At 42.7% G+C, this 25,055-nt stretch overlaps 1 protein-coding gene across 7 annotated transcripts in view; it reads left to right on the forward strand.

The window, feature by feature from the left end:
* Positions 1 to 17,910, forward strand: part of RIN2 (Ras and Rab interactor 2) — a 223,719-nt gene extending 205,809 nt beyond the window's left edge. For all 7 annotated transcript variants that reach the window (XM_042931729.1, XM_042931728.1, XM_042931730.1 and 4 more), the window contains 4 exons: positions 5,544 to 5,849; positions 7,691 to 7,822; positions 12,631 to 12,794; positions 16,057 to 17,910. In XM_042931729.1, the coding sequence (XP_042787663.1) occupies positions 5,544 to 5,849; positions 7,691 to 7,822; positions 12,631 to 12,794; positions 16,057 to 16,380 (926 nt within the window). In that variant the 3' untranslated portion in view covers positions 16,381 to 17,910. The remainder of the gene's footprint in view (positions 1 to 5,543; positions 5,850 to 7,690; positions 7,823 to 12,630; positions 12,795 to 16,056) is intronic.
* The last annotated feature ends 7,145 nt before the right edge of the window (positions 17,911 to 25,055 follow it).

Genomic DNA, 25,055 nt, shown 5'->3' on the forward strand with positions numbered 1-25,055 from the left:
ATTCCCCTTGTCTGCTGCCAGTGCTTCCTGGGCTCACCTCCCAGATGAACCACTCATACTTGAGTCCTTGTCTCAAGGTTGGCTTCTGGGAGAACCCAAGCTAAAACAAATACGGATTCTATACTCATTTCAGCCAAACAGTTGTTTAAATCCATAGGAAGTGTGTAACAGTGCTTGGAACACTCCAGTACCCAGTCAATGTCAGCTCTAATCTTTAATCCAATTAAACAGTCAAAGGAAGATATGTTAGCACATAAAGAAAATATCAAACTCGTCTTGCCGTTCTCGATGGAGGGAGGCCCGTTGTGCCACCTGGCTTGTTGGCAACAGCGACAGGCTTGCATTTTGTCCCCACGACTCTGGGAGAGTCATTTGACTTCTAAGCCACCTGTGCATCTGCACGATGAGGGTGTCACTGGCTCCTGATTCTTGGGGCTGGGATGGGGGTTAACATTACAGCAGGGACACACATAGAGCCCCCTGGGAATAAGAACAGCACAGAGGAAACTCGGCACACTTTGGCAATTATGTATGTGTAACTTCACAATTTGAGATTTCAAACATTAGCTTCTCTGTCACTTTCCTTTTAAAGAAATAAATAATCAGAATGCTAGAAACCAAGTAAACCAAGAGGCCATGTGACCTCATCTTCTATCTTTGTCAACTAACTATAGGTTGCAACCTATTTTGTTTAGATTCTGGGTACTGTTAGAATCCCCCAGAGAATGTCAGTTATTATTTTGTTTTGTTTTGGCCATCACTCAGGGTGCTAGTTCCGTCTTGCCTCCCACGGGCAGTGATTTGGATGGCAGTTCAGAAGTTCGAGGCAATGGCAGAGAGGTGAACCAACTTGGCCAAAGTTGCTTAGAAAGATAGAGCCAGGCTGGCTGCCAGGCTTCATGTTCCTAGTGTTCTTTCTAAGACATGTGCCTTCTCTGGACTTTACCTTAACCTCCCAGACTCTCACTTCCCCTTAGGCAGCAGTGGGTAAGCAGAAAGTACTCAAACCAAGCTGATGCATGAGCCAGTCTTGTGATGGTTCCCTGTCTGATCTCTGGCCTTCTCTGGAATCTGTGCTGTTGGTCAGAGTGAAGCAACAGAGACAGGGCTTCTGTCTTCCATTCCTAATAGAGGAGTGATCCCTTCACAGCACTAGAGGCCAATACATTGAATGCTTCCTATAAATGACTGCATCAGCTCACCCTAAGGCAAGGAGCATTTAAGCCCCTGCCATTCTCTTTACCATTTCCCACTTGTGCCTGACCTTTGGGAACAATTGAAAGGATCTGTCTATAAATATTTTCCAAAAATTTGCTTCCAGTTTTGATCATTCACCTAACAATTGGTTTTGAATATTCAAAACATTGTAGCTCAAACATTTCTCTAGTATTGTTGTTTATATGCTCGTTTCTTCGCTTGTGGATACATGCAATTGACATAACCAGATCCCTTGGGTTCAAATCTTGGCTCCCTTTCTTGCTAGCTATGAGGGATTGAGCTCTTTGGGTTTGTTTCCTGATATATAAAATGAACAAATAATAGTCCTGCCTCCATGAGGTTTGTTTGAACATTTGAAAAATCAGTGCATATGAAGTATCTAGAATAGTATCATTTGTTCTTATGGTTTAAGAGATTTTGTTTTCTTGGATCTTAAACAACCACAGACAGTAGAAAACAACAGATAGTAGTAATTTATGAGAGATGTTACCAATCTGTTCTTTCCTTTTTTAAATTTTTTTTTATTTTTGAGCTAACCATATTCTATAAGATTTTCTGTTCCTTTTGTTTTCCCAAATCATTTTTCCCTCTTGCTTTGTGCACAGAACCTGTTACCCGTTGGACGCCAGTGGGTTCCAAGTCTCATTTGACTTTATTTTTTCTATTCTTTATGCTTGTTAAGGATTGCAGGAGGGTGGGAGTTAGGAGTAAAGTCCTGGAAAAGAATGCAAAGAGACCAGTCTGATTTCTAAACTATGGCCGCTAAAAAATGTACTTAAAAAAAAAAAACTAACACCGGTATTTTTTTTTTTTTATCTTTTCATTTTGGATTTTAAGAGAATGGGCACTTGGCAATGAATCCCAGGTTTCAAGCCTCCTAACAAAAGATTTCTGCAGCACCATTTATTCCTAAGGGTGGGAGTCTGTGGCACAAAGACCAGTGTCTCTTCCTTGGTGGCAAAGATGAGTTGCATAAGGGTCCCTCTCAGCTCACTGGTAATGGTATTTCTGCTGTTGTCCCCCAGGAACAGCACAGAATCTTGTGTAGATGATTCATGTTAATGCTCTGCCTCAGAGATGACCAGGCTCACCCTGAAGTTAGAAGTTGCCCTTGGGGTTCAAGGTGAAAATCTCAGGCTGGTCTCCAGTTGTTTTCCATTGGCTTGACTTAAACATGGTTACTGTAACTTACATTCATAAAATGTGTAAATCTTACATGCTCAGCTCAACAGATTTTCACGTATGAGCTCATACATGTAGTCTCCACCCAGATCCAGAAACAGAACATTTCCATTCCCCCAGAGGGTCCCCCCACAGCTTCATTTATTCCTAGGAGTAATTGCCATCCTGACTTCTGTCATCATAGATGCACTGTGCCTGCTTTTGAACTTTATATAAGTGAAATGTTAAAGGAGATACTGTTTTATGCCTGGCTTCTTTCACACAGCATCGTATCTATGAGATTCATCCAGTTGCGTCTGGAGCTGCAGTGTGCTCTTTTTCATGGACTGAAATCTCCCGTTTCTGAATTCCATTTTCTGGATTCCACTGTATGAATATATCCTGGTCTCCATTCCGTTGGGATGGGCCTTTGGATGGTCTCCAGTTTGAGGCTGTTATGAATCATACCTCTATCCATATTCATGTACCGTCCCAATTAATGATTGGCAGGACTTCTGCCCCCATTGGTGACCTCATTCTAACAAAGTGGTGGTCACTTATAACCATGAATGGAGCTTGTGTAACCTTTAGACAGAGAGGATTAAACTGGTGAATGTTTATAAAACACCTTGAACTTTAGAATTAAGAGGCCATTTACTTTGGAAAGCAATGTGATTGTTGAAAACAGTTGCGCAGCCTCAAGCAAGCCATTAGACATCTCCAAATCTCTGCTTCCTCATTTGTAAAATAACATTAGTATTATGCAAAAATAAGAGAGTTGTTGGAAGAATTAGATGAGCTAATAAAATAAAGCACTTAGAGCCTAGCCTAACTGAATGCTTGGTGTCAGTTGCTATTATCGGCTTTTCAACGTAATGGTCATTTAGGGTAAAGTCAAAGATGCTATTAGGTCACACAAGTTTATTAACACAGAATAGCCAATGAAGACCAAGTAATTTGTTTCAATGCCAGATGTCAAGTGAAAATGTTCTGTTTTTCTTCTTACTTTATAAACTCTTTTGTTTCAATCTTGATTCCTATAGATATATAAAGCTCTACATTTAAACAAAGATCTCCTGGGGTGCCTGGGTGGTGCAGTTGGCTAAGCATCCGACTCTTGATCTGAGCTCAGGTCATGATCTCACAGTTTGTGAGTTTGAGCCCCACATCAGGCTGTGCACTGACAGTGCGGAGCCTGTTTGAGATTCTCTCTCCCTCTCTCTGTCCCTCCCCTGCTTGTGCTCTCTCTCTCTCTCTCTCTCAAAATAAATAAACTTCTTAAAAAAATAAAATAAACAAAGATCTCCTGGATAGGATATGGACTTGGAGGAACAACAACAACAACAAACTTGGGCTAGGGAAGCAGCTCATTAACTTTATCATGAGCTCTAATTCTGTATGGGAAAATTGTTTTTGGTGTTTGTGCATCCGGCCTAGATTTCTAATAATAGGTGATAATTTGGATGCAGTGTGATTTGATCCAGTGTCAGGAATCCCCAACGCCAGAGAGATAATGGTTTCCAATTTCATAAGGAAATTGGGCTTCCAAAATGGAATCACCTTAAAGTCTCATAAATGAAGTCTGGCTACCCAGGTGGCTTTGATGAAAATGTACAAACATTTGAGATTGGAAAACTGATGTTGCAAAAGCAGAGAGATTATTACTGTATAAATCATCTTTAGGCTGGATCTCCAGATTTATGGTCATTTTACTGTCAGCCAAGAAAGCGACTTCATTGGGCAACCATTCAAAGAGGGGGAAAATAACGCCTTCCACACCTAATGGTATTTCCAAACTCTGACCAGAAACACATTTCAGCGTTTTTAAAATTTTTATTTTGAAATCATGTCAGACATACAGAAAAGTTGCAAAAATAATGCAAAGAAATCATGTCTACCCTTTACTCTAATACCCTGCACGTTAGCCCCTTGTCACATGTTTGCTCTCCTTTCTCTGCTTACACGCACATGCAGACACACACATACACCCTCCCTTCCCCCGCTGAACCATTTCAGAGTTAGTTGCAGACATGGTGTCCCTTTACCCCTGAATGCTCAGCGCATATTTCCTAAAAGCAGAGACATCTTGTTACAAAAATACAGTAAAATTAACACAGATTGAGTGTTCACAGTATTACCTAACCTGCAGATTTTATTCAGATCTCATCTGGGGTCCCACCAATGCTCTTTGTAGCAGACAAAGAATTTTTGGTCCAGGGGCGCCTGGGTAGCTCAGTCGGCTGAGTGTCCGACTTCGGCTCGGGTCATGATTCTTGCAGTTGACGAGTTAGAGCCCCGAGTCGGGCTCTGTGCTGACAGCTCAGAGCCTGGAGCCTACTTCTGATTCTGCGTCTCCCTGCCTCTCCCCCGCTCATGCTCTGTCTCTCTCTGTCTCAAAAATAAAGATAAACACTGAAAATAATTTAAAGAATTTTTGGTCCAGAATTCAATCTAAGATTACACATGTATTTAGGTGAATTTATTTCCTCAGGAAATATTTTGAGAAATCTTGAATCTTTCCTTTTATTGTATTGTATTGTATTGTATTGTATTGTATTTTTATTTTATTTTATTTTTATTTGCGAGAGAGAGCAAGTGGGGGAGAGGGACAGAGGGAACGAGAGAGAATCTTAAGCAGGTTCCATGTTCAGCATGGAGCCTGATGTGGGGCTCGATCCCATGATCCTGGGATCATGACCTGAGCCAAAATGAAGAGTCAGACTCTCAACCAACTGAGCCACTCAAGCGCCCCTTGAATCTTCCCTATTAGCAAATCTGTCCTTTAAAATAACATATTTACTAACCTGTCAACTGGATTATCAGTGGAGGACTGGGTCAAAAGAATGTCTTCTTGAATATTCACCTGTGCTCATGGAGGAGGAGTGTAAAAGTGGTTAAAACAAATATGTTTTGTTGTATTGACTGTCTGCAAAAGGAACTGTAAGACTTTATTAGGGAAGATTCACTTTCCCTGGCTTTACAGAAAACACGTTGGAGTGTGGGGGGCAGTAGCACTGCTAAGCTTTGTTGGTGGGCAGGTATGAAGTTATAACTTGTCTGCCCTATAACCAATGCAGAGTTCCAGGTGTCCATTCCGAGAAAGCAGACCTTGCATTTCTTCTTCCTTCAGACAATGGTTACAGTAGCTGCACTTTCTTTGGCAGATGTGGTGCTGGAAAAAGCCATGCACAAGTGCATCTTAAAGCCCCTGAAGGGGCATGTGGAGGCCATGCTGAGGGACTTCCATATGGCCGACGGCTCGTGGAAACAGCTCAAGGAGAATCTGCAGCTTGTGCGGCAGAGGAACCCACAGGAGCTGGGGGTGTTCGCCCCAACCCCTGATTTCGTGGATGTGGAGAAAATCAAAGTCAAATTCATGACTATGCAGAAGATGTATTCGCCGGAAAAGAAAGTCATGCTGCTGTTGAGGGTCTGCAAGCTTATTTACACTGTCATGGAGAACAACTCAGGTGAGGCTACCCGAAGTCCAGGCTTCTTGTACTCCCCACCACGGCCAGTGACGTGGCTGGTGATGTGGCCAGTGACACATCAGGCTTTCTGATTCCCAATTTCTCTTTCTTTCAACCTCTTGATTTCACCAAACAGCCCACAGTATTAGGCTGGTATCTGGCAAATTGGTCACTTGCAATAGATTGGTAACACCAAGAAAAGTAAGCGGTTGAGGAAACAAGATTCTTGTATGATACCAATTTGTTAAAGGTTTAGTTCAAGGCAGTGGATACAGATTCAGTCTCTGGAGACTGAATTCACGTCCTCACTCTGTGAATGAGTTAATTAACTATGGGCTTTGGCTACCTTAATCTACTTCTAAGATGCAGTTTCTATACCTGTCACTGAATATGACCCTGTCCTTCATAAGATGGGGGTTAGATGAGGCATTGCACATGTAGCCCCAAGCATGATGGAAATATTAGCAATTACTTATCATTACATTTAGGCCAATGAGGGTTTGTGTCCATGATCTACATCCAGCATGTGTCAAACATAGAGTATTCAGTAACCATGTGGGTTCATTACAGCTGTTTCATTGGTTCTTCCTTCTTTGCTACAAGTTGACATAATGTAATTGAATTCACAAAAGAATTACATAGTTTGAAAGTAAGCCCTCAGATTTCGTCAGTTTACTTCTTCCAGATGCAGAAGTAACCATATTCATGGCTAGTGACTGGACCCTGCATAGTTCCAGGGCTTCAGTGAGCTTGTTGTAATTCCATGGATGATTATCAACTTTTCCTCTAAGTAAAATTGCTTCATGGAGAAGCAGCAGAGAGAACACACAGGATATATTAACCACTGCTTGGGTAGATAGGAATGTGTGTGCGCTTTGCACATTGTTGGGCAGAGACATTAAAATGTGAGCCCCTGAGCTGGTCATGATAGCATATGAACATGACCTCTGAAATTTGCAAACATAGTTCACATACAGGAAGTCTATTTTCTGTAGTTCAGACAATCACTTATGTAAGTTCAAAAATAGTGTCTTCACAGGATTATGTTCTTCCAAAGCACAGTGTCTCAACCTTAGCACTAATGACATTTAAAATGGATAATTCTCTGTTGTGGGGGCTGCTTCCTGTATGGAGTTCTTCAGCATCCCGGATGTCATTTGCACCCCACCCTCTATTCATGACAATGAAGAATGTCTCCAGACAATGCCAAGTCTCCCTGGATGGTGTCGGCACAATCACCCTGAGTTGAGACTCACTTTTGTAATGAAAAGTAGCAATAAGGACTGCATTTTTTTTGCTATATGTTAATCATATGTATCTATTCGACATATACTGAATTTTTACATTTAAATAAATTAACTGTGTGCTCATGTTGAATGCAGAGCAAAGCTTGTTCCTGGTCCGAGTTTGGTCCTGTCATTATGTTGATGATTGATTTGCACAGAAAATAACAGGGAACACAGTAGAATTCACAAAGGATTAAACAGAGTAGATACTTAGTAAATGTTTTATAACATTACTTGCTGAAAGTTAAACTGTTTACAGGTACTCTGTTCTATTGTATAACCTGTTGCATATCATGAAAGCATGGAGGAAATCTTTCTTGTGTTCCTTGACTCATAGATATTTCATTCTGAAATTGTGCGTTAGGATTGGTCTCTAACATGAGCAGCCAGGAGGGTCACAGGCTGCACAGGATTCCAGAAACACCCACCTCTGTTTATGAATAGCACATTTCCCCAGATGACTCTTAGCTATCTAAAAAAAGCAGTCTGCGTAGGATATGAAAGAAAGAAGTGTTGGTAAAAATATTCCCATCTTCCCCTTTCTTCTGATTCCAGGGAGGATGTATGGAGCTGATGACTTTTTGCCAGTCCTGACCTACGTCATAGCTCAGTGTGACATGTTGGAACTGGACACTGAAATTGAGTACATGATGGAGCTCTTAGACCCATCACTGTTACATGGAGAAGGTAACAATTGCTTGAAGATATGGGAGGAAATGGGGTGTCTTTTTTCAGTTTTGTTTTCATGTTTTTCTTGAGGTGAAATTCACATAACATTAGATTAGCTGTTTTAAAATTTTTTAATGTTTTTTTTTTTTTTTTTTTTTTTTGAGCGCGCGCGAGAGAGAGAGACAGACAGACAGAGTGTGAGCAGGGGAGGGGCAGAGAGAGAGGGAGACACAGAGTCCCAAGCAGGATCCAGGCTCCAGGCTCCAAGGTGTCAACACAGTGCCTGCCTTGGGGCTTGAACCCACGAACCGCGAGATCATGACCTGAGCCAAAGTTGGATTCTTAACCGATTGAGCCACCCAGGTGCCACAGATTAGCTGTTTTATGAATGGTTCATCAGCATTCAGTACCTTCACAGTCTTGTGCCATCTACCACCACTATTTAGCCCCAAACATTTTTTATCACCCCAAGATAAAACCCCATACACACTTGGCAGTCACGTGAGAGCTTTTTTGCATTCTTAAGGGTTAAGTATAGTTTTAATTTCTTTGTTGATTTAAAAGAATGTGCTAACTTTTTCCTGATTAGAAAAGTAATGCATATTCATTGTAGAAAATATGGAAAAGTCAGAAAACCACTAAAAATGTAACCCGGCCATAATTATACTTTGCCGAGATTGGTTAATTGCAATTAAAAAAAAAAATCATTCAATGGGAAAAGATGCCATTTTTAAAAAGAAGTGGTTTCCTTGAGGAAGAAGGAAGGTATAAACTTTTGTCAGGGAATATTTTCACCACCAGAAAAATATCCTGCTGTTCTATCAGTAAGGCGGATGAAGGCTGGCCTTTTGTTTTTCATCTTTTTAAAAAATTTTGTTCTCAAGATGAAAACAGCATTGATTTTATTTTCTCTAAAACAAATTATATTGGCACATTGTTAGCATAAAATGCAGTGGAGTAAAACTGGGCAGTTTGCTTTCAACTTACCTTGTCAGTTCAGTCTCTTTCTTGCGACTGCCCGACCCCAACATGTCTTCGCAGAAATTCCTTCTCCTTACACATCAGTTAGGTATTTTATCCTGGAAATAATTGGGATGTTTGTCATTGTGGTGCCCAGCCTTGAAGGGCAGAAATAACTGGGACTCTTATGTGAGTTTGTTTTTTTAAAGGAGAATAAATCAGGGCCTGTGCATTGTGAATCCCATTAATCCATTTCCATGTGTCCCAGTGAGAGTCCAGATAGACCCTGAGTAGTGAATTGTTGCACAGAATTTTTTTAAGTCTATTCTCCACTGAGTTTTAGTCTGGCCTTCAGTAGGAAGGTCCACGTGCTGATAGGATTCTGCAGGGAATGTGTCATACTGGCATTTGCAGAGTGTCTGTCCTCCCTGAAAAGAAAGCCAAGGTGTACCTCATACCTCGGGGTACACTTTCCCACCCCTCGAGGGATAGTGCTGATTCAGGATTAGTGATGGATATCTTTTCATCCTGTCCCCGCACCCCAGAGAGGTATGAATGAGCCCCTTTCATCCCTTTCAAAAAATTTTTTTTTTAACGTTTATTTATTTTTGAGACAGAGAGAGACAGAGCATGAACGGGGGAGGGTCAGAGAGAGACGGAGACACAGAATCTGAAACAGGCTCCAGGCTCTGAGCAGTCAGCCCAGAGCCCGACGTGGGGCTCGAACTCACGGACCGCAAGATCGTGACCTGAGCCGAAGTTGGACGCTTAACCGACTGAGCCACCCAGGCGCCCCTCCTTTCATCCCTTTCAACCTCTCCCTCATTTACCCCGCCCCACACCCCCCCACACACTAATATTCACTACCCTGCAACCAGACATCCCATGATGAGCCACCAAGATCCCGCCTGAAACTTTCCTCATTTGCTCTGCCCTTGGATTTAACGGGAGAGGGGAAAGTGTGTGGTTTTGTCCGAGGACCAACAGGAGCACACATTAGTCTCCATGCCCTGCTTTCTTTTCTTCTCTGCATTATCATTATAATTTCATAGATATCTGAGCTTTCTTCTAGTTTTAGTTGTTTTGAGCTCTGATCCTGCTTAATTCTAGAAATGACTATGTCAGACTCTTGGGGCTTTTAGGGAAAGGGCATGTCAGTCCCTCTCAGAAAATTACCATTCTGTTGCTGACAATGTATACTTAGGACAAACATATGCTTACATCGTGTGGCCTGGGGATTGAGACAGCCACTTCCTGCCACCTTTCCCAGTGTTTCCCCAGAGCAAGGCACTGCCCTGGGCACCGTGTTGGTGACAGATGGGCAGGTGGCTATCCTCACCTCCAGGAATCATACGTCAGAGAAAGCCAAGGATCCAGATAAAGTATAGGGCAACTGGTGAGCTTGTATTTAAACTAGAGCCTGCCTCTGGTTAGCTGTCTCGGGCTTGTTGGCTTCTTTCCTTGGGAAAGCAGGCTGGCCCAGTCGGGTCGGCTGTGGGTACAGACCAGGCCTACACATCAGGGAGCTGAAGCTTTGCAGACTGAGGGGAAGACATACCTTACCAATCCAGCCCTCTGTGGCCTGCCCAAAGCCCTCTTTGGTTTTGGGGGCAGCATCCCACAACTCTTTTCTGCTGTTTAAGCAGGTAGTTTCATTTACAGAAAAGGCGTCATAGAATCCCTCTTGAGTGCACAGCTCTTGTGGCAAAGTTATAGTTTTGCTGAAATGTAACCCTTTCTCTAATTGCATCCACATGTTTCAAAGTGTGGTCAACTTGGTGCTTCCAGCATTTTGACTTTTCTCCTCAGCGCCCTGAACATTTCAGAGCTGCGGAGTCTAAAATATGACATCCAAAGGAAAACCCCTCCCTCCCAAATTTGCCTAAAACTGTGCCTCCAAGTCCCAGCTCCAGTACTGACACCTCCACACAGCCTTTCTCGAATGCTTAAGTCCCTGCTGATTGCTGTTGAAATCCTCTGTGCGGCATTTGAATTCTGTACCACCGAGTTTCACACGCAGCCATGTGCTCATTTGTTCATGGGGAAAATGTTTAGTAAAAATCAGCTACTCAGAACTCTGTACCAACATGTGGGAGATTCCATAGGGAATTTAAACTCAGGTGGTGGGGCCCTAAGCAAAAATCCTGTTGTGTGCATAGAACCTGTATTACCCAGAGGGGGCTAGGTGATGCTACAGTGAAACATAACCCCCCATATCTCAGTCAGTGACCTGAAAACCACAAAGGTGTGTTTCTTTGTAAGTTACATGTCCAATGCAGTTTGCAGGGGACTGTGCTCCTTTCTCAGATGGTGGACCAGCTGCCATTTCGAATGTTGTCACTTGTTGACCAGAGAGAGAGTTCTTCAGACACCCTGACTTTGGACCATGAACAAAACTCATTTGACCACAACTAACTTCTAGTCCTGCATGAATAAACCTGCCAATACCTGTTTTCTTTAATAAATTCATAAACTTCTATAAAGCAGGGACTCAGATACCATTTCTTACAAATCTAGCCCCCGCTATATACTTCCTTGGGCTCACAGTAGAAATTCAATATTTTGACAAGATTATCTCTCAGATTAAAATATGCTGTGCCCAGGGGCGCCTGGGTGGTTCAGTTGGTTGGGCATCCAACTTTGGCTCAGGTCATGATCTCACGGTTTGTGAATTCGAGCCCTGCGTCGGGCTCTGTGCTGACAGCTCAGAGCCTGGAGCCTGCTTCAGATTCTGTGTCTCCCCCTCTCTCTGCCCTTCCCCTGCTTATGCTCTGTCTCTCTCTCTCCCTCAATAATGAATAAACGTTAAAAAAAATTTTTTTTAATGCTATGCCCAGCTAGGGAATTTTTATTTCTTTTTCTTCCCAGTTTTTATTTAAATTCCAGTTAGTTAACATACAGTGTGATATTAGCTTCAAGTATGGGATTTAGTGATTCATCATTGATATGCATCACCCAGTGCTCATCACAAGTGCCCTCCTTATTACCCATCCCTAATTACGGAATTTTTATACACATATTGGGCACCCACTAGTGGTCTGCTAGCAAGGAGCTTACAAGTTCCACCAAAAGCACCTAATTCTAGTTTAGGACAAAGCTATGAACCCACTTCTAGGCATCTCACGGTGTTGCAAGTCTTTTAACAATCCTCAAATGTAAGAAATCATTCGTAAATGCACCATTAAAGAGACATCACTTGCTTTTCCTTGTGAGTTATTTCTTCCTAAGTGTCGTGTTACATTAGTCCCCGAGTAAAAGTAAAAAGGGGAATGAGGAAAGAAAAAGTTACTGTGAAGAATCCGTGTTATCGTGAACATATGTGTAGACTGTGCAGTTCTTTCAAAGTGTGTAGTTTACTCAAAATTTAGAAAATACTAATTCCTAAAAGAAAAGCCTAAAAGTAAATATTGCCAAGAGATGTATGGACCCCTGGTCGTGAAGTAAATGATTCTGGCTGGGAGTGGTCGACCCCACTAACCCTCATATGTCTCCCTGCCTCCATCAGGACTCAGTGCCCTGACCTTTCCCAGCAAAGCAGTTTCACAATTGCACTGAAATAATTTAGAGATTTTATACGTTTCACCCGTTAGAATGGAAATTCCATCAATGAAACCGGGCGCTGTCAGCCTGGCCCGACGGCGCCCCCTAGCGCCGGCACAGGCCGGGGTCACTCAGTGCATCCATAGGATGAATGCATAAATGGTCGGAGAAAGGTAGGAAGGACGTGTTCTTGGACGCGAGCTTCTGGTCCCACAAGGAAATGCCTATGGAGAAAATAGGAAGCATGACCTCTGATTCCATTGTCCCCACCTGTTATCACTAGAGTATAAACCCCTGGAGAACTCATTCTTTCTGCCCCTTTCCAGGAGGTTATTACTTGACAAGCGCCTATGGGGCACTTTCTCTGATCAAGAATTTCCAAGAAGAACAAGCCGCAAGACTGCTCAGCTCAGAGACCAGGGACACCCTGAGGCAGTGGCACAAACGGAGAACCGCCAACCGGTCCGTCCCCTCGGTGGATGACTTTCAGGTATGTGGCTGGCCGTGGCGACTTGGGGCCATGTGCTGCTTTGCCCTCCAGGGAGGCAGCGCTGGCTCACACTGCCCACACAGCTTGGGGTGCCTGAGGTTCCCCCCTTTGTCAGGTCATCCAGTGGAAAACGGATAATTTAAACCACCCTCTGACCTTGTTGTTTCGCTTCTCTGTTTTCTTTGAATTAAAAAAAATTACATATATAATATATAATTATTATATATATATATACAATTATAATTATATATATATATGATAATAATTATATATGGGTTTGGCCCAAGCTTTGCTTCCCTTTAGAAAACAAAGTCAGATAAAGTGGAGAATTTCCCAGAATATTCAGCATGGATGTGGAGCACCTGAGCAGACAGGACCTGTGCCTCTTGGCACAGGCAGTGGGTACTGTATTTCATCTGGAGACTGGCCTACTGGGAGTAGCGGTGTTAGGCACTACGGTTGACCTGGTGTCCCTGAGAAGAGGGAGAGGTGCAGTGATGTCTTCCCCACTCTCCTTTCTTTTTCTCTCCCCACCACCTCAAAACAGAAGACACCACAGCCTCATTGGCAGCCGGTCGGGGCCAGAGTTTCAGAGTCAGCATCTGAATCCAATCCTGCCCAGATCCCCATCCAGAGTTTTCTGTGGCCATGAGCGGGTGTCCGGAAGTGTGGGGTTCCCAAATTGCTGGTTTCTCGGGGAGGAAAGGCAGCTTAAGGCTGTAGACATCTTTACCCAATACAACACCTCTTGATTTGCTCACAGTCCATGACATGAATAAGTCTGCAACCGTCTTTGAGTAGTATTTTCAAAGTTTCAAACCGGATTCTAAAACCTGTGTTTTGTTTCTGTGTGTCACATGGTGAATTTCCAAGCAGGGTAGATTAGTCTCTGTGTCCAGATTCACCTTTCCTGCCTTTTTGTCTTTTCGATGCTCTGAAAATACTCGGAGGTATGTCTGGTTCAAAGTCAGCCCATTGTGGAAAGGCAAGATCAGCAAGTTTTTCTTCAAGATAGCAATATTCTCAGAAATAGGTTCCCAAGTGCACAAATCTAAAAAAAACAAGAATGCCTACTATGTCCCCCTCCCCGACTCCTTTGGGTTGTTGAAGAACTATCCAGTGTTAAGTGATTTAGCATACGCAGGCTCTTGGATACTGTGATATTGGCTGGGTGCTGAGAGGTTTCCAAAGGTCAGTCCTACAGCCTCTGAAGAGGAGAACAGAGGAAATGAGAAAAGCTCATGTTTCCATCTCCCTGCCTGCCACCAGCTCCTCCCTCCATCTGAAGCTTCTAACCCGGAGACCCCCAGATTCTGCAGAACCCTTCCCCACTGGCCTCTCTTATCTTGGAGAAACACACCTTCTTAGAATACAATCCAAGAGAGGAATTGTCAGTGCTTGGCTTGGTGGTAAAAGTGAAAGCTCAGAAGCAAAGCTCCACTTGGAACTCCTAAATCAGGGGTCACAGACACATACGATGGTCTCCTCACATTGGAGAGATGGCACACCACAGTGGTGAAAGTGCTAGAACACTGGCTCTCCCACTCACAAGCTGTGTGGCCTTAGGCAAGTTACTTAGCATTTCTGTGCTTCAGTTTCTTCACTGGTCCAGTGGGCATGGTGTTGACTTCCTTACATAGTTCTCATCAGGGGCACGTGGGTCCTCAGTCAGTTAAGCCTCCAACTCTTGGTTTCAGCTCAGGTCATGATCCTGGGGTTGTGAATTTGAGCCCCACATCAGTCTCTGTGCTGACTGCAGGGCCTGCTTGGGATTCTCTTTCTCTCCTCTCTCTCTGCCCCTCCCCCACTTGCACAGTCTCTGTGTCTCTCAAAAATAAATAAACTTCAAAAAAAAATGTTCTCTTCAGGAGTCATGGGTTAATGCATACCAAGAGTGTGAGCCAAGTGTTGGCAGTGGGATGGGAGAGGAGAGGGTTGGTAAAATGGAACATGTGTGTTGTCTCAGGTATTCACATTCAAGACTTATCTTCCACATGCAGAGCTCCTGTCCTTCCCAAGGGCCTTTCCTTCCATCAGCCCAGTAAGCCCTCAAGGTAGCCATGTGGGGCCCTGGGCCGAGAGCCCACTTCCCTTTGCTCCTGAGCAGGGGTGCCAGATTTAGAAAAGGGAAACATTTGTTTTCCATCTGGGCATGCTCTGTTTTATCTGGTAACCTCATTCCTGCTGAAGTGGAAAATTGAAGAAAGATCCCAAAGAGCCTAATATGAGCACGGGAGTCTCTACAGCCTGTCTGGGCTTTGTGTGAGGTCACGGGTTTACTGTACTTCACGATGGCATGTGCCTGGCGCCATTCGCAGACCCAAGCCTGCAAGCATGCCCTTCTATTTCCCTGAAACCGCACCCTGCACTTAACCAGAGCCATCCTCAAGGCCTTGTGCCAGAATGAACATTCTCCTCCTGCTGACCCTTTCCACATTGTTCTCGGAGCCGCTGGGAACCCCGGATCAGGTTGAACCACATGAAATTAACTGTCACTTGGGGACGTGCAAAATGGTTAAACATCAGCAGTATCTTGTGGTCCCTTGTAACATTCTTGCCTTTGCTTAGGCTTCATTAAAAGTAGTCCAGGGGCACTTGGGTGGCTCAGTCAGTTAAGCGTTTGACTCTTGATTTTGGCTCATGATTTCGAGGTTCGTGAGCTCAAGCCCTGCATCAGGCTCTGCACTGACAGTGCAGGTGCGGAGGAGCCTGCTTGGGATTCTCTGTCTCCTCTCTCTCTGCCCCTGTCCCGCTCATGCGCTCTCGCTCTCTCTCTCTCTCTCTCTCTCTCAAAATTAAATAAGCTTAAAAAAAATCCTTAAAAAAATTTTTTTTAAAGTAGTCCAAAGTGAGTACAGTACCTGCTCTTGTGTCTAAATATTTTAAATGTCTCTTCCTGCCAACTCCTGGTGCAGCCTCTTCTGCTGTTTGGTTTACTCTTTAAGCTGGGAATAAACCCAGCGGGGATTCCTTAACCAGACTTCATGAGGGACACTGAAAGATCAGAGCAGGGCTGACTGGACCTCCTGCTTCTTGTGCTTATGGTGCATCGGTCCATATAGTTGTTCTCTCCACTGTCCAAATTCAGATCAGCCTCTCTCCTCACACTTGAGGCCTCAGGTCCTGACAGCACCATCCTGATGGGTCAGTGCCTGGAACGGCTCACAGGTTAGACCTCTCCTTAGTATTACTGTGCTTGCTTATTGCTCTGTCTCGTTTCCTCTTCTGATTTGTCTCCATCATCTCTCTTTCCCACCTGCAGAATTACCTCCGAGTTGCATTCCAGGAGGTCAACAGTGGCTGCACGGGAAAGACCCTCCTCGTGAGACCTTACGTTACCACCGAGGATGTGTGCCAGCTCTGTGCTGAGAAGTTTAAGGTGGGGGACCCTGAGGAGTACAGCCTCTTCCTCTTTGTTGACGAAACATGGCAGCAGCTGGCAGAGGACACTTACCCTCAAAAAATCAAGGCTGAGCTGCACAGCCGGCCACAACCCCACATCTTCCACTTTGTCTACAAGCGCATCAAGAATGATCCTTATGGTGTCATTTTCCAGAATGGGGAAGAAGATCTTACCACCTCATAGAAGACGTGAGACTTCCCAGTGGTGCATCCAAAGGGGGGTTTAGGAACCTTGCCTTCTGGCTTCCACGTGCTTGTGCTTGAAAAGCAGTCACCTCCTTGGGGACCCCTTGGTTCAGTGACTAAGCCATCCACAGGCTGACTTGGGCAAAGGCATCTTCAGCCACATTGCCCAAGCAAGGTAGCTGAGGTTCATGAAACGGTAGGATTCTCCTTCAGAGATGGGAGAATTTCATTTGATAGTTTAGGTGTCCTGAGACTGTTTGTTTGCTACCTACCCCCAGCCAGGTTCTAGGTTGGCTCACATGTACGTATATGTCCTGAATAAACATTTAGGGTATAAGCTCTTCTCTTGAATTCGACAGCAGGTATTTGACAAGACTGTCCGATGCAGTGCGTCAGGTGCTTCTCCGTTCTGTGGATGGCTCCATCCTTTCCTTTTCTCTCTTTTGTTCTCTCTTTCTCCCTTTCTCTCTCTCTCCCTTTGTTTCTTTCTTTCAAAGAGCCTTTGTGTTTTTATATATTTCATAGAAATTTTTATAGCAGTTGCAGGTAAACTGTCAGGATTGGTTTTTAAAATATTTTTGTAACTTTAAAATATTCTATAATTATGCATGTGATTTTAACGTTTAATATTTTCAAAAAGAAATCTCTTGCTGGATTTGAGAGTATCTCACTTTTAAAATGTCTCTCTTCTATAACTGGATGTTTCGGCAACTTTTGTGGGGAAAGACTGCTGGAGTTCTTAAAGCGATGCATTATTGACACTGGCCACAGAATGCCTTGGAAATCTGATGTACTGTTGTTACCTTGTTCATGCTTAGTGGTATTGTGCTCTTTTGTGTTTTAACCAAGTGATGCTGAGGATCAGGAGAGAAATGAATGTAGAGAGAGGTCGAGAGAGAAAAACAGACTCTGACAAAGGACTAAGGAATGTAGTCTGCTGGTTCAGACTCCTTGAAGGAAGTGGTAAAAGGGAATGGAAGGATCCACTTACGCTGAAAATACTGTAAATACGCAGTGACATTAGGCAAAAATATATCCAATGTTATTTGCTTTTGGAAATAATTTTGGAAACCCCCATGAGGAGAAAAAAAATAAGGATAATACTACCCCCTTTCCACATAAATCAAAACTAAGAGCATCAAATTATTTGCGGGCAGAAACCATGTATGTGTAATGTGACTTTCGTTGAGTTAAATAAGATGCTGTTTGGAAAAGAGTTTGCAATGCCACCAAAAAGCCCTTCTGTGTTATAAGAATGTATGGTGAAGTTAACTTCATGTTTTATGAAACCTGTTTTGGGGGTGCACAAAGTATGAGGGTCTTGTATCCATGTGACACAGGTAGTTACCAGAACATGTGATTGTACTGTGTAGAGATGCGTAGTCATCTAATTTGGTTGGCTTTGTACCTTGTACCTTTTTTTAGCTTTTGCTGTCCATCTAGAACCCTCATCACATACTGTGTTGTACTTCCTTTTGTAAATGATTTTTTAAATGGAATTTTGCACATAATACATTGTAATACTGTATGATAATCATGTGTGAAGAGTTTTGAAATACCGAGTTGTCCTTTTTTTATTCAAGGAGCAGAGTACAATTATGCACCACACCACGTTATGCAAATCTGAAATGCACACCAGTGTTTGTGGTTAGATAATCCATGGAGAGGAAATGACAAAGTTTGCATTTTTTCAGAAGACCATATACACATAAGAGGCAAAAATCCAGGAGTAGAAGGAAAAGATAGTGTTCCAATCTGAAAGGATTTCCAGTGTTATCTAGGACAGAACACGACTTTGTTGGACATAGAGAAAAATCACTGTTAATCAGAAGGGCCCTGAAGACACCTCCCACCATTCTACCTCTGAAGTGCCCTGTCCGAAAGTTGAACACTCTTTCAAAACCAACAGGGCAGGCACTCTTTTTTGCGTCCATATTCCTGGTGCTTGGAGCTGTGCCTGGCAGATAGCAAGTCCCTGACCAGTCCTTGTTGACTGAATGAACTTTCTAACCCATCAGTAAGATGGATACTTAAGGATCAGAACTACAGCTAGATGAGCTGCCTGCTTTTTATATTCACAATGAACTAAACATGGGGCCAGTTCAATCCATATAGCCCTCCTCCTCACCCTCCAAATTCAGGTCATCGTCTTCCTTGTCCTTAGAAGTCAGTACACAGTGATTTAAAGCAAGCCCTAACGTCTGAATGGGAGGCAGCCTTCAGTGAGATGAGAGAGAGATCAAAACAGGAAAATTTCCGTGTGAGCAGAAGAAAACATCACAAGACAGCCCCTGGTTTTGTCATTGGGCAATGTTTCCCTGCTAAAATTATAACATAACATGTGTCTTGACTTTTTTCCCCCCACGCAGACATTCTCACTTCTCAAATTGCCAGGAAACAGATTTTGGCGAAGTTTGGAAGGAATAAGGGGAGAGTAAAAATATACATGATGGGTGGAGGGAGAAGATAATATATTTCCAAATCTAAAATTATGTTATAAAAGTTGAATGCCGGCCAGAGGAAAAGATTTCTTTTTTTTTTTTTTTTAATGTAGGCACTGCCAAATATTCCCCCCTCAGGGACACAGAATAGAAATAGAAACTTAATAAAGTAGTTCAGTATCATGTGGAAGTTACAACTTTAGATGTATAAGAAAACAAAAGGCAGGAACCCTAACCATGAATGCGTTCATTCATAAATGTGGCTTTGCCTCCATTGGGCATCTCTTACCTTCATCTTCTTAAAGAGACTAGAAATGAGAGCATCCTGGTTGTTAACAGCACTGCCTGGTTACCCCTCAAAAGTCAGAGAGAAATGGCACAGTACATGGGCCATGGTTATTTTAATCACCTGGCCATATCTGATAGTAAACTCCCAAAAATCATTTTTCAGACCATGTTTGTGATGGTGAATTTCAAACCAAAAGTGTTATTGGTTATTTAGTTAACCCAAATCAAGTTGGAGATGTGAAAAATTTATATAACATTGCAGATTCATAAGCAGACAAGAAGGAAAAATGGAAGAGGTGGTGGGAGGGAGGAGGCCAATATCTGGTAGTTGTGTCAGAGAACAGGATTTATTTGAAAAAGATCTATTTGTCTCAAAGGATGGGTGGCTGATGGCCCAAACTTTTCCCACACAAACACCAGCTTTTCCAGGAAGATGGACACAGGAAGTTTTAAAATGATTCAGAAAGATCTGTTAGAGATTTAATGGAGCGGTACCCGAGGTCTGCCCTCAAACCCCCAACCCAGCAGGAAAATCAGGTTTGATAGAAGTGAGGCAGTTGAGCAGGGAATGGGGGCCACTTCTTGTCTGGATTGTAAGAAACTCTTCCACAGTGGAATATGCCCGAATTCTGAAACACTCCACATAACAGACCTTTATAATTGCATTACAGAAATGAATCTGAGAATTTCCCTTGACCAAACACAGCCCCCCCCCTCTCTCTCGCCAGTCTGGAGGGGAAGGAGTCCAGAGCCCACAGCCCAGGGTGGTCGAGCCTGAGCCAGACTCTACTCAGGGCTACGGTTTTCCTCAGGGGTGTGCAATAGAGATGAGGAGGGCCTATACCTCTGTAATCAGCTCCCTGGGAAGCTTCACCTCCCACAAGTGAAGGCAATTCCTCTCATTTAGCTCTGTTCCTCTCCTTTCCTCCCACTGCCCCCACCACGGCTCTGGAAGGCGGGGCTTCTCTCCAGTAGGTTTCAGTGAGGGCCATTTACAAGGCTCTTTGCCAACAGGCAGGCTCTGACTGGGCATGTCCTTTCCTCAGCTCCTTCCCTACTTCCTACCAGAGACTCAGAGTGTGAATGAGGCCCCAGTGCAAATGCTGTCCTCCCACCCCGTCTGTCACCGGGACTCAGGGTCCACTGGTCCTATTTGGATCAGGTTCCCAGCTTTGGCTGCTTCTTCAAATCACCTGCAGGCCTTTAAAACTCTTAATGCCCTGGCTTCCCAGACCATGAGTCTCTGCAGATGGGGCCCAGACAGCCATTCTCACTAAAACTTCCAAGGTGAGTGTACTGTGAAGTTGGGCCTGATAAACACCAGTTTAGGTCAAGACACAGGTCTGAAGATACAAACACACCCAGGAGAATGAAGACCTTGTCTACAGCCACTAACACCTAACCAAGTGTAGGTTCTCGATCTTCTTCGGCCGGCAGAAGACCATGGAACAGGGTACTTCTAGTATGGCATCATCCTATAGAAATATGAAGCAAACCACATAGGTAATGTTAAATTTTCTAGTAGCCACATAAAAAAAAGGAAAAAGAAATAGGTAAAATTAATAGTAATATATTACCATACTCCTAATTTATTTAAGTAACAGATTTGTGATATATTTTAGCTCATGATATCCCAAGTATCATACCTCAACAATTAACTTCAATATTAAAGATGTGTTTTATTTTTACACTGTCTTCAAAATCTTGTGTGTCTTTTGCACTCATTCCACAGTTCACAGTTCATTTCACAAATGTTCAAAAGCTACACGTGGCTAGTGGCTACCCTGTTGGACAGTGCAGTCCTAGCATATTAACTGAGAATAAGTTAGAAAGCTAAAAATGACTATATGTGTATATAAAATTTAAAAAGCATCCACCACTTACATCCATTAAAAACCACATATACACACTGTCAAACACATACTTCTCACTGGCCGCGCATTTTGGCTCACAAGAGTGCCACTGGGCCTGCAGGAATTTATCCGTGCAAAGTCAGAACAGTGTCCAGCACCCCACGAGCATATTAAATATTAGTTGCTATTATCATTAGATAAGCAACTTCTTCGAAATTTTTCCACTACTGTTTATTCATACTTATCTGCTTCTGTTATTACCCACTGGCAAGTTTCTTATGAAATAGAAGAAAGGTAGTAACAGGTATTGAAGGTTTAAGCAAATATACTGGGGTGGGATGCCCAGTGTGGGAGGATTAAAACTAGAGTGAATGCCATCCTGTAACTTTGTCTTTGCTGATGAGCGTGGTGGTGGTGGCCGTGTGTGTGTGTGTGTGTGTGTGTGTGTGTCTGTGTATGAATTGGCAGGATTTTCTCAGTGTTCCCTACAGGCCAAGAGTATCGACAGGGCCCATAGCCAGTAGGGACTTTTGCCAAGAAGGGAGAAGGGGAGGAAGGGAGGTTGCAAGGACAAGTTTTGTCCGCTCCCCAGTCATGGTCTGAGTGAGATCCTGAGAGGAACCATCTCTGCAACCATGGAGTCTGCTGTAAACCTTCCCAGAAAGAAATTATTACTTAAGTAGAAGTGTAACTCTGGTCAGCAATTGTTTCAACAGCTTTTCCACTTTTTATTGTGTTTATTATATTCCCTTGTATATTTAGATATATTTATAGAAGCATGAATAATTATTTAACAGGATTGCGCTGAAAAGCATGATGCTTTACCCAAAAGAAAAAGGTGTTGATGTGATCTTCTTTATCTCTGCTGGCCACAATTCTAATGTCTTGCCAGTTTTACAGATTATGAGAAAATGGACTCATTTATCAGATTGCGCTCTGAGTTAATTTTATCTTCCTCACTTGCTTTCACCTTTGCGGTCAGTAGACATGCATCTACCCTGAACAGAAAGATGAAAACCTGCCAAAAGCAATAAAGTGACAAAGACTCTTTAACCAATCAAAAGTAAATATATATGTGAACTTGCTAGGACATTGGAAAGGTTGGTTTTTTACCAGCATGATACCTGGCAAACTGCAAAATCTCATTACACAGATAGTTGGACATTCGGCTACAAAATACAGTCCCCGGGCCAAGAGTTGCATCTCCTTGGTGTGAATCTTGAGCCCCTCCCAGACCTGCTGAATCAGAGCCTGCGTTTTGGCAGAATCTGCAGATTATCTGTTGCACTTTGATTGAGAAGTATCAGTTTCAGACATACGTGGGGTAATGGCATTTGTGCAGCCAATACAGTTACACAAGTGTAGGTGTGCTGCTGTTATAAGACTGGAGAAAGGAGAAGAAAATGGCTGTGAGGCTTACTTAAAAAAAGGAGGGTGGATAACCTCACTTAAAACCACCTGCATTATCACAGGTTTAAAATACAGGTATTGGGAAATAAGGATTTACCTCAAGTTTTTATGTTATGTTCTTGCTTCTGTAGGAAAGAGAGGAGACCTGAAGGGTATGGGGAAAGCCTGGAAATGAGGTGGGTTTTGCTCGTTTTGTTGGGTGTTGTCTTCTTTTACCTCTTACTGTGTGAGAGTGAACAAAAACTGGAAAGGTTTCTTTCTGTCTGGGCCAGCTGCTCACAGACGTGTGTGTTTGTGTGTGTGTGTGTGTGTGTGTGTGCACACAGACATCATCATGTAGTCTGGAGAATTAATTAGTCACACTGCACATGATGTAGGAAGTTCATGAGCTTTTTTATTATCTGAAAGGACAGACAACATTCTTTTAAAGACATTTTCTTCCCTGAGGATGCATTCATCAGAGGGCCATTTTACTCATCAATTTTGAAAAACGTGGAAGATACATGTGTTTTTGGTGACCAAGGAGTGAATTGTTCAAAATGGAAGAGAGTGGGCTCCCTTGGCCTTGCCAGCTGATTGCCGAGGGAAAGGATCAGAAGAATTGAAGGTGAAATATTTGAGGTGAAATGTCATCCTGGGAATTCTCCTTACCATTCTACAGAGTTAAATATCCTATTTCCTATAGCCTGTGTGCCCGCCACCTTTTTTTGCTTAGTTTTTTCACTTACCTCTTTGTCTTCTTGAAGCACACCATTAGGAAGAATTAAAGGTGAAATATTTGAGGCCTTACATATTCTTCTGACTTTTCTATCCTTACTGGTGCTTGATAGTTTGGCTGGATAGAGAATTCTATGTTAGAAATGGTCTCTTAGAATTTTGCAGGTTAGAAATCATTTTCCTTCATTTGACTTCTGGCTTTCAGAGATGCCGTTGAGAAGTCTGATACCATTTGATTTCTAATCCTTGCTTCTATCAACATATACCTTGTGTGTATCTTATATAGTTGACATAATGGCCCCCAAAGAATCGTATTTCACTTTATCTATAACATTGGATAATCTCTTTCCACTTTGACCAAGGGCCCAGCCATATGACCTACCTTGGTCAAAAACACGAGGCAAGTAAATGTTTGAAAAGTGCATTGGGCTAGCCCTGTCTTGCTGCTGAGAGTCCTCTCATCACCCTTGTGAACAAATACAGACTGGTTTTCTGGAAGACAAGAGATCACCATTCCAGGAAGTCTCAGACATGTGAGTGAGGCGGTCTAAGGCCATGCATCCAGTTCAGACCTGAACAATTACCCAACCAACCCACAAATTATTTTTAAGTCACTAAGTTTGAGTGGTTCGCTAATTAGCGAAAGTGAACTAATACACCTTCCTTACATTTCCCAGATCTTTTTAGAAACTTTTAGAATTGTATCTTTATCCATACTGTTTGGAATTGTCAGTGATGTACCTTGCTGTGGGTTTTTTTAAATCAATTGGAAGAGACTCCATGGTCTCTTTCACTCTGGAAATTCATATTTTTAAATTCTGAAGACATTTCTTATATTTTTAAAATGACCATTTCTTCCTCTCCATTTTCTTTTTCACTTTCTTGAATTCCTATTATTTGGATATTGGACCTATTAGATTGAGCTGACTCTCTCTCTCTCTCTCTCTCTCTCTTTTTCTTTACCTTTGATCCTTACTTTCTGTCTATATTTCTTACACTTGGGGGCATTACTTCAATTATTGATTTTTTATTTATAATAACATATTTGCAATTTCCCAGAATTTTTTTTGTCTCGGGATGTAATTTTTATAACAATTTGTTCTTTCGTTCTGTGGATGCAGTATCTTCTTACCTCTCTGTGGATATTATAAGATGATCTGGTTTAGTGTTTTTCTGTTCATCCAGTTCTATTTTTGTTTGATTGTTTTGATCTCTGTCTTTTGGGTTAGAGTCTCTCTTCAAATGCTCAGTGACTTTTAGCTATTCATAATTAAATATAAAGCACCACAAAGCTTGTTGGAAATCATGTATATGGGGCAGAGTTTGTGAATTGGTGGCCTAGAGTACCTATGTGGCAGTCTGTTCCTTTTGTCAGAGGACTGAGAAAACGTGAATATCTTTGGGACTTTTCTCCTGGGTCAGGCAGTTTCCCCACAAAAAAAATTCCCTAATGTCCGACTGGGGTCAATTTAGCTCCCAGCATTTGGAGGGAAAAGCAGGCAAAGGGTTTGCAGGAGGTCATTATTCAGGATGCCAGCTTTCAAATAATCCTCACTGTCAGTAGGATGTCTTACCCTCACCCTTCATGATTGTGTTCTGAACTCAGGCACACAACTTCTTGTGCCTCTCCAGGGAGTAAGGGTCTCATATTCTCCCTTTCTCATACCTGACTTGTCTATTTCCCCAAGCTTCCCCAGATTCTGCCCCATGAATTAATTGCCTTGCCTCTTGGCCTTTCCTCCTGCAGTCACTGACCTTTTGGCTTTATTCTATCTGCTAAATTAGTTTATTAGCATCAATAATTTTGTTGCCAGTTCTCGCTGGCTATTGTCTCTTCCTTCATTCTCTTTGTTCTTATGGATGTATACCTTGAAAAAAAATTTTTTTTAATTCTTCTTTTAGTGAGGTATTGGTAAGGAGTAGATGTATGCAGTGTCCCTTGCTTAAATGGAACCCTGCAGTCA

The sequence above is a fragment of the Panthera leo genome, chromosome A3 (genome assembly GCF_018350215.1).
Source record: "Panthera leo isolate Ple1 chromosome A3, P.leo_Ple1_pat1.1, whole genome shotgun sequence".
Classification (NCBI taxonomy): domain Eukaryota; kingdom Metazoa; phylum Chordata; class Mammalia; order Carnivora; family Felidae; genus Panthera; species Panthera leo.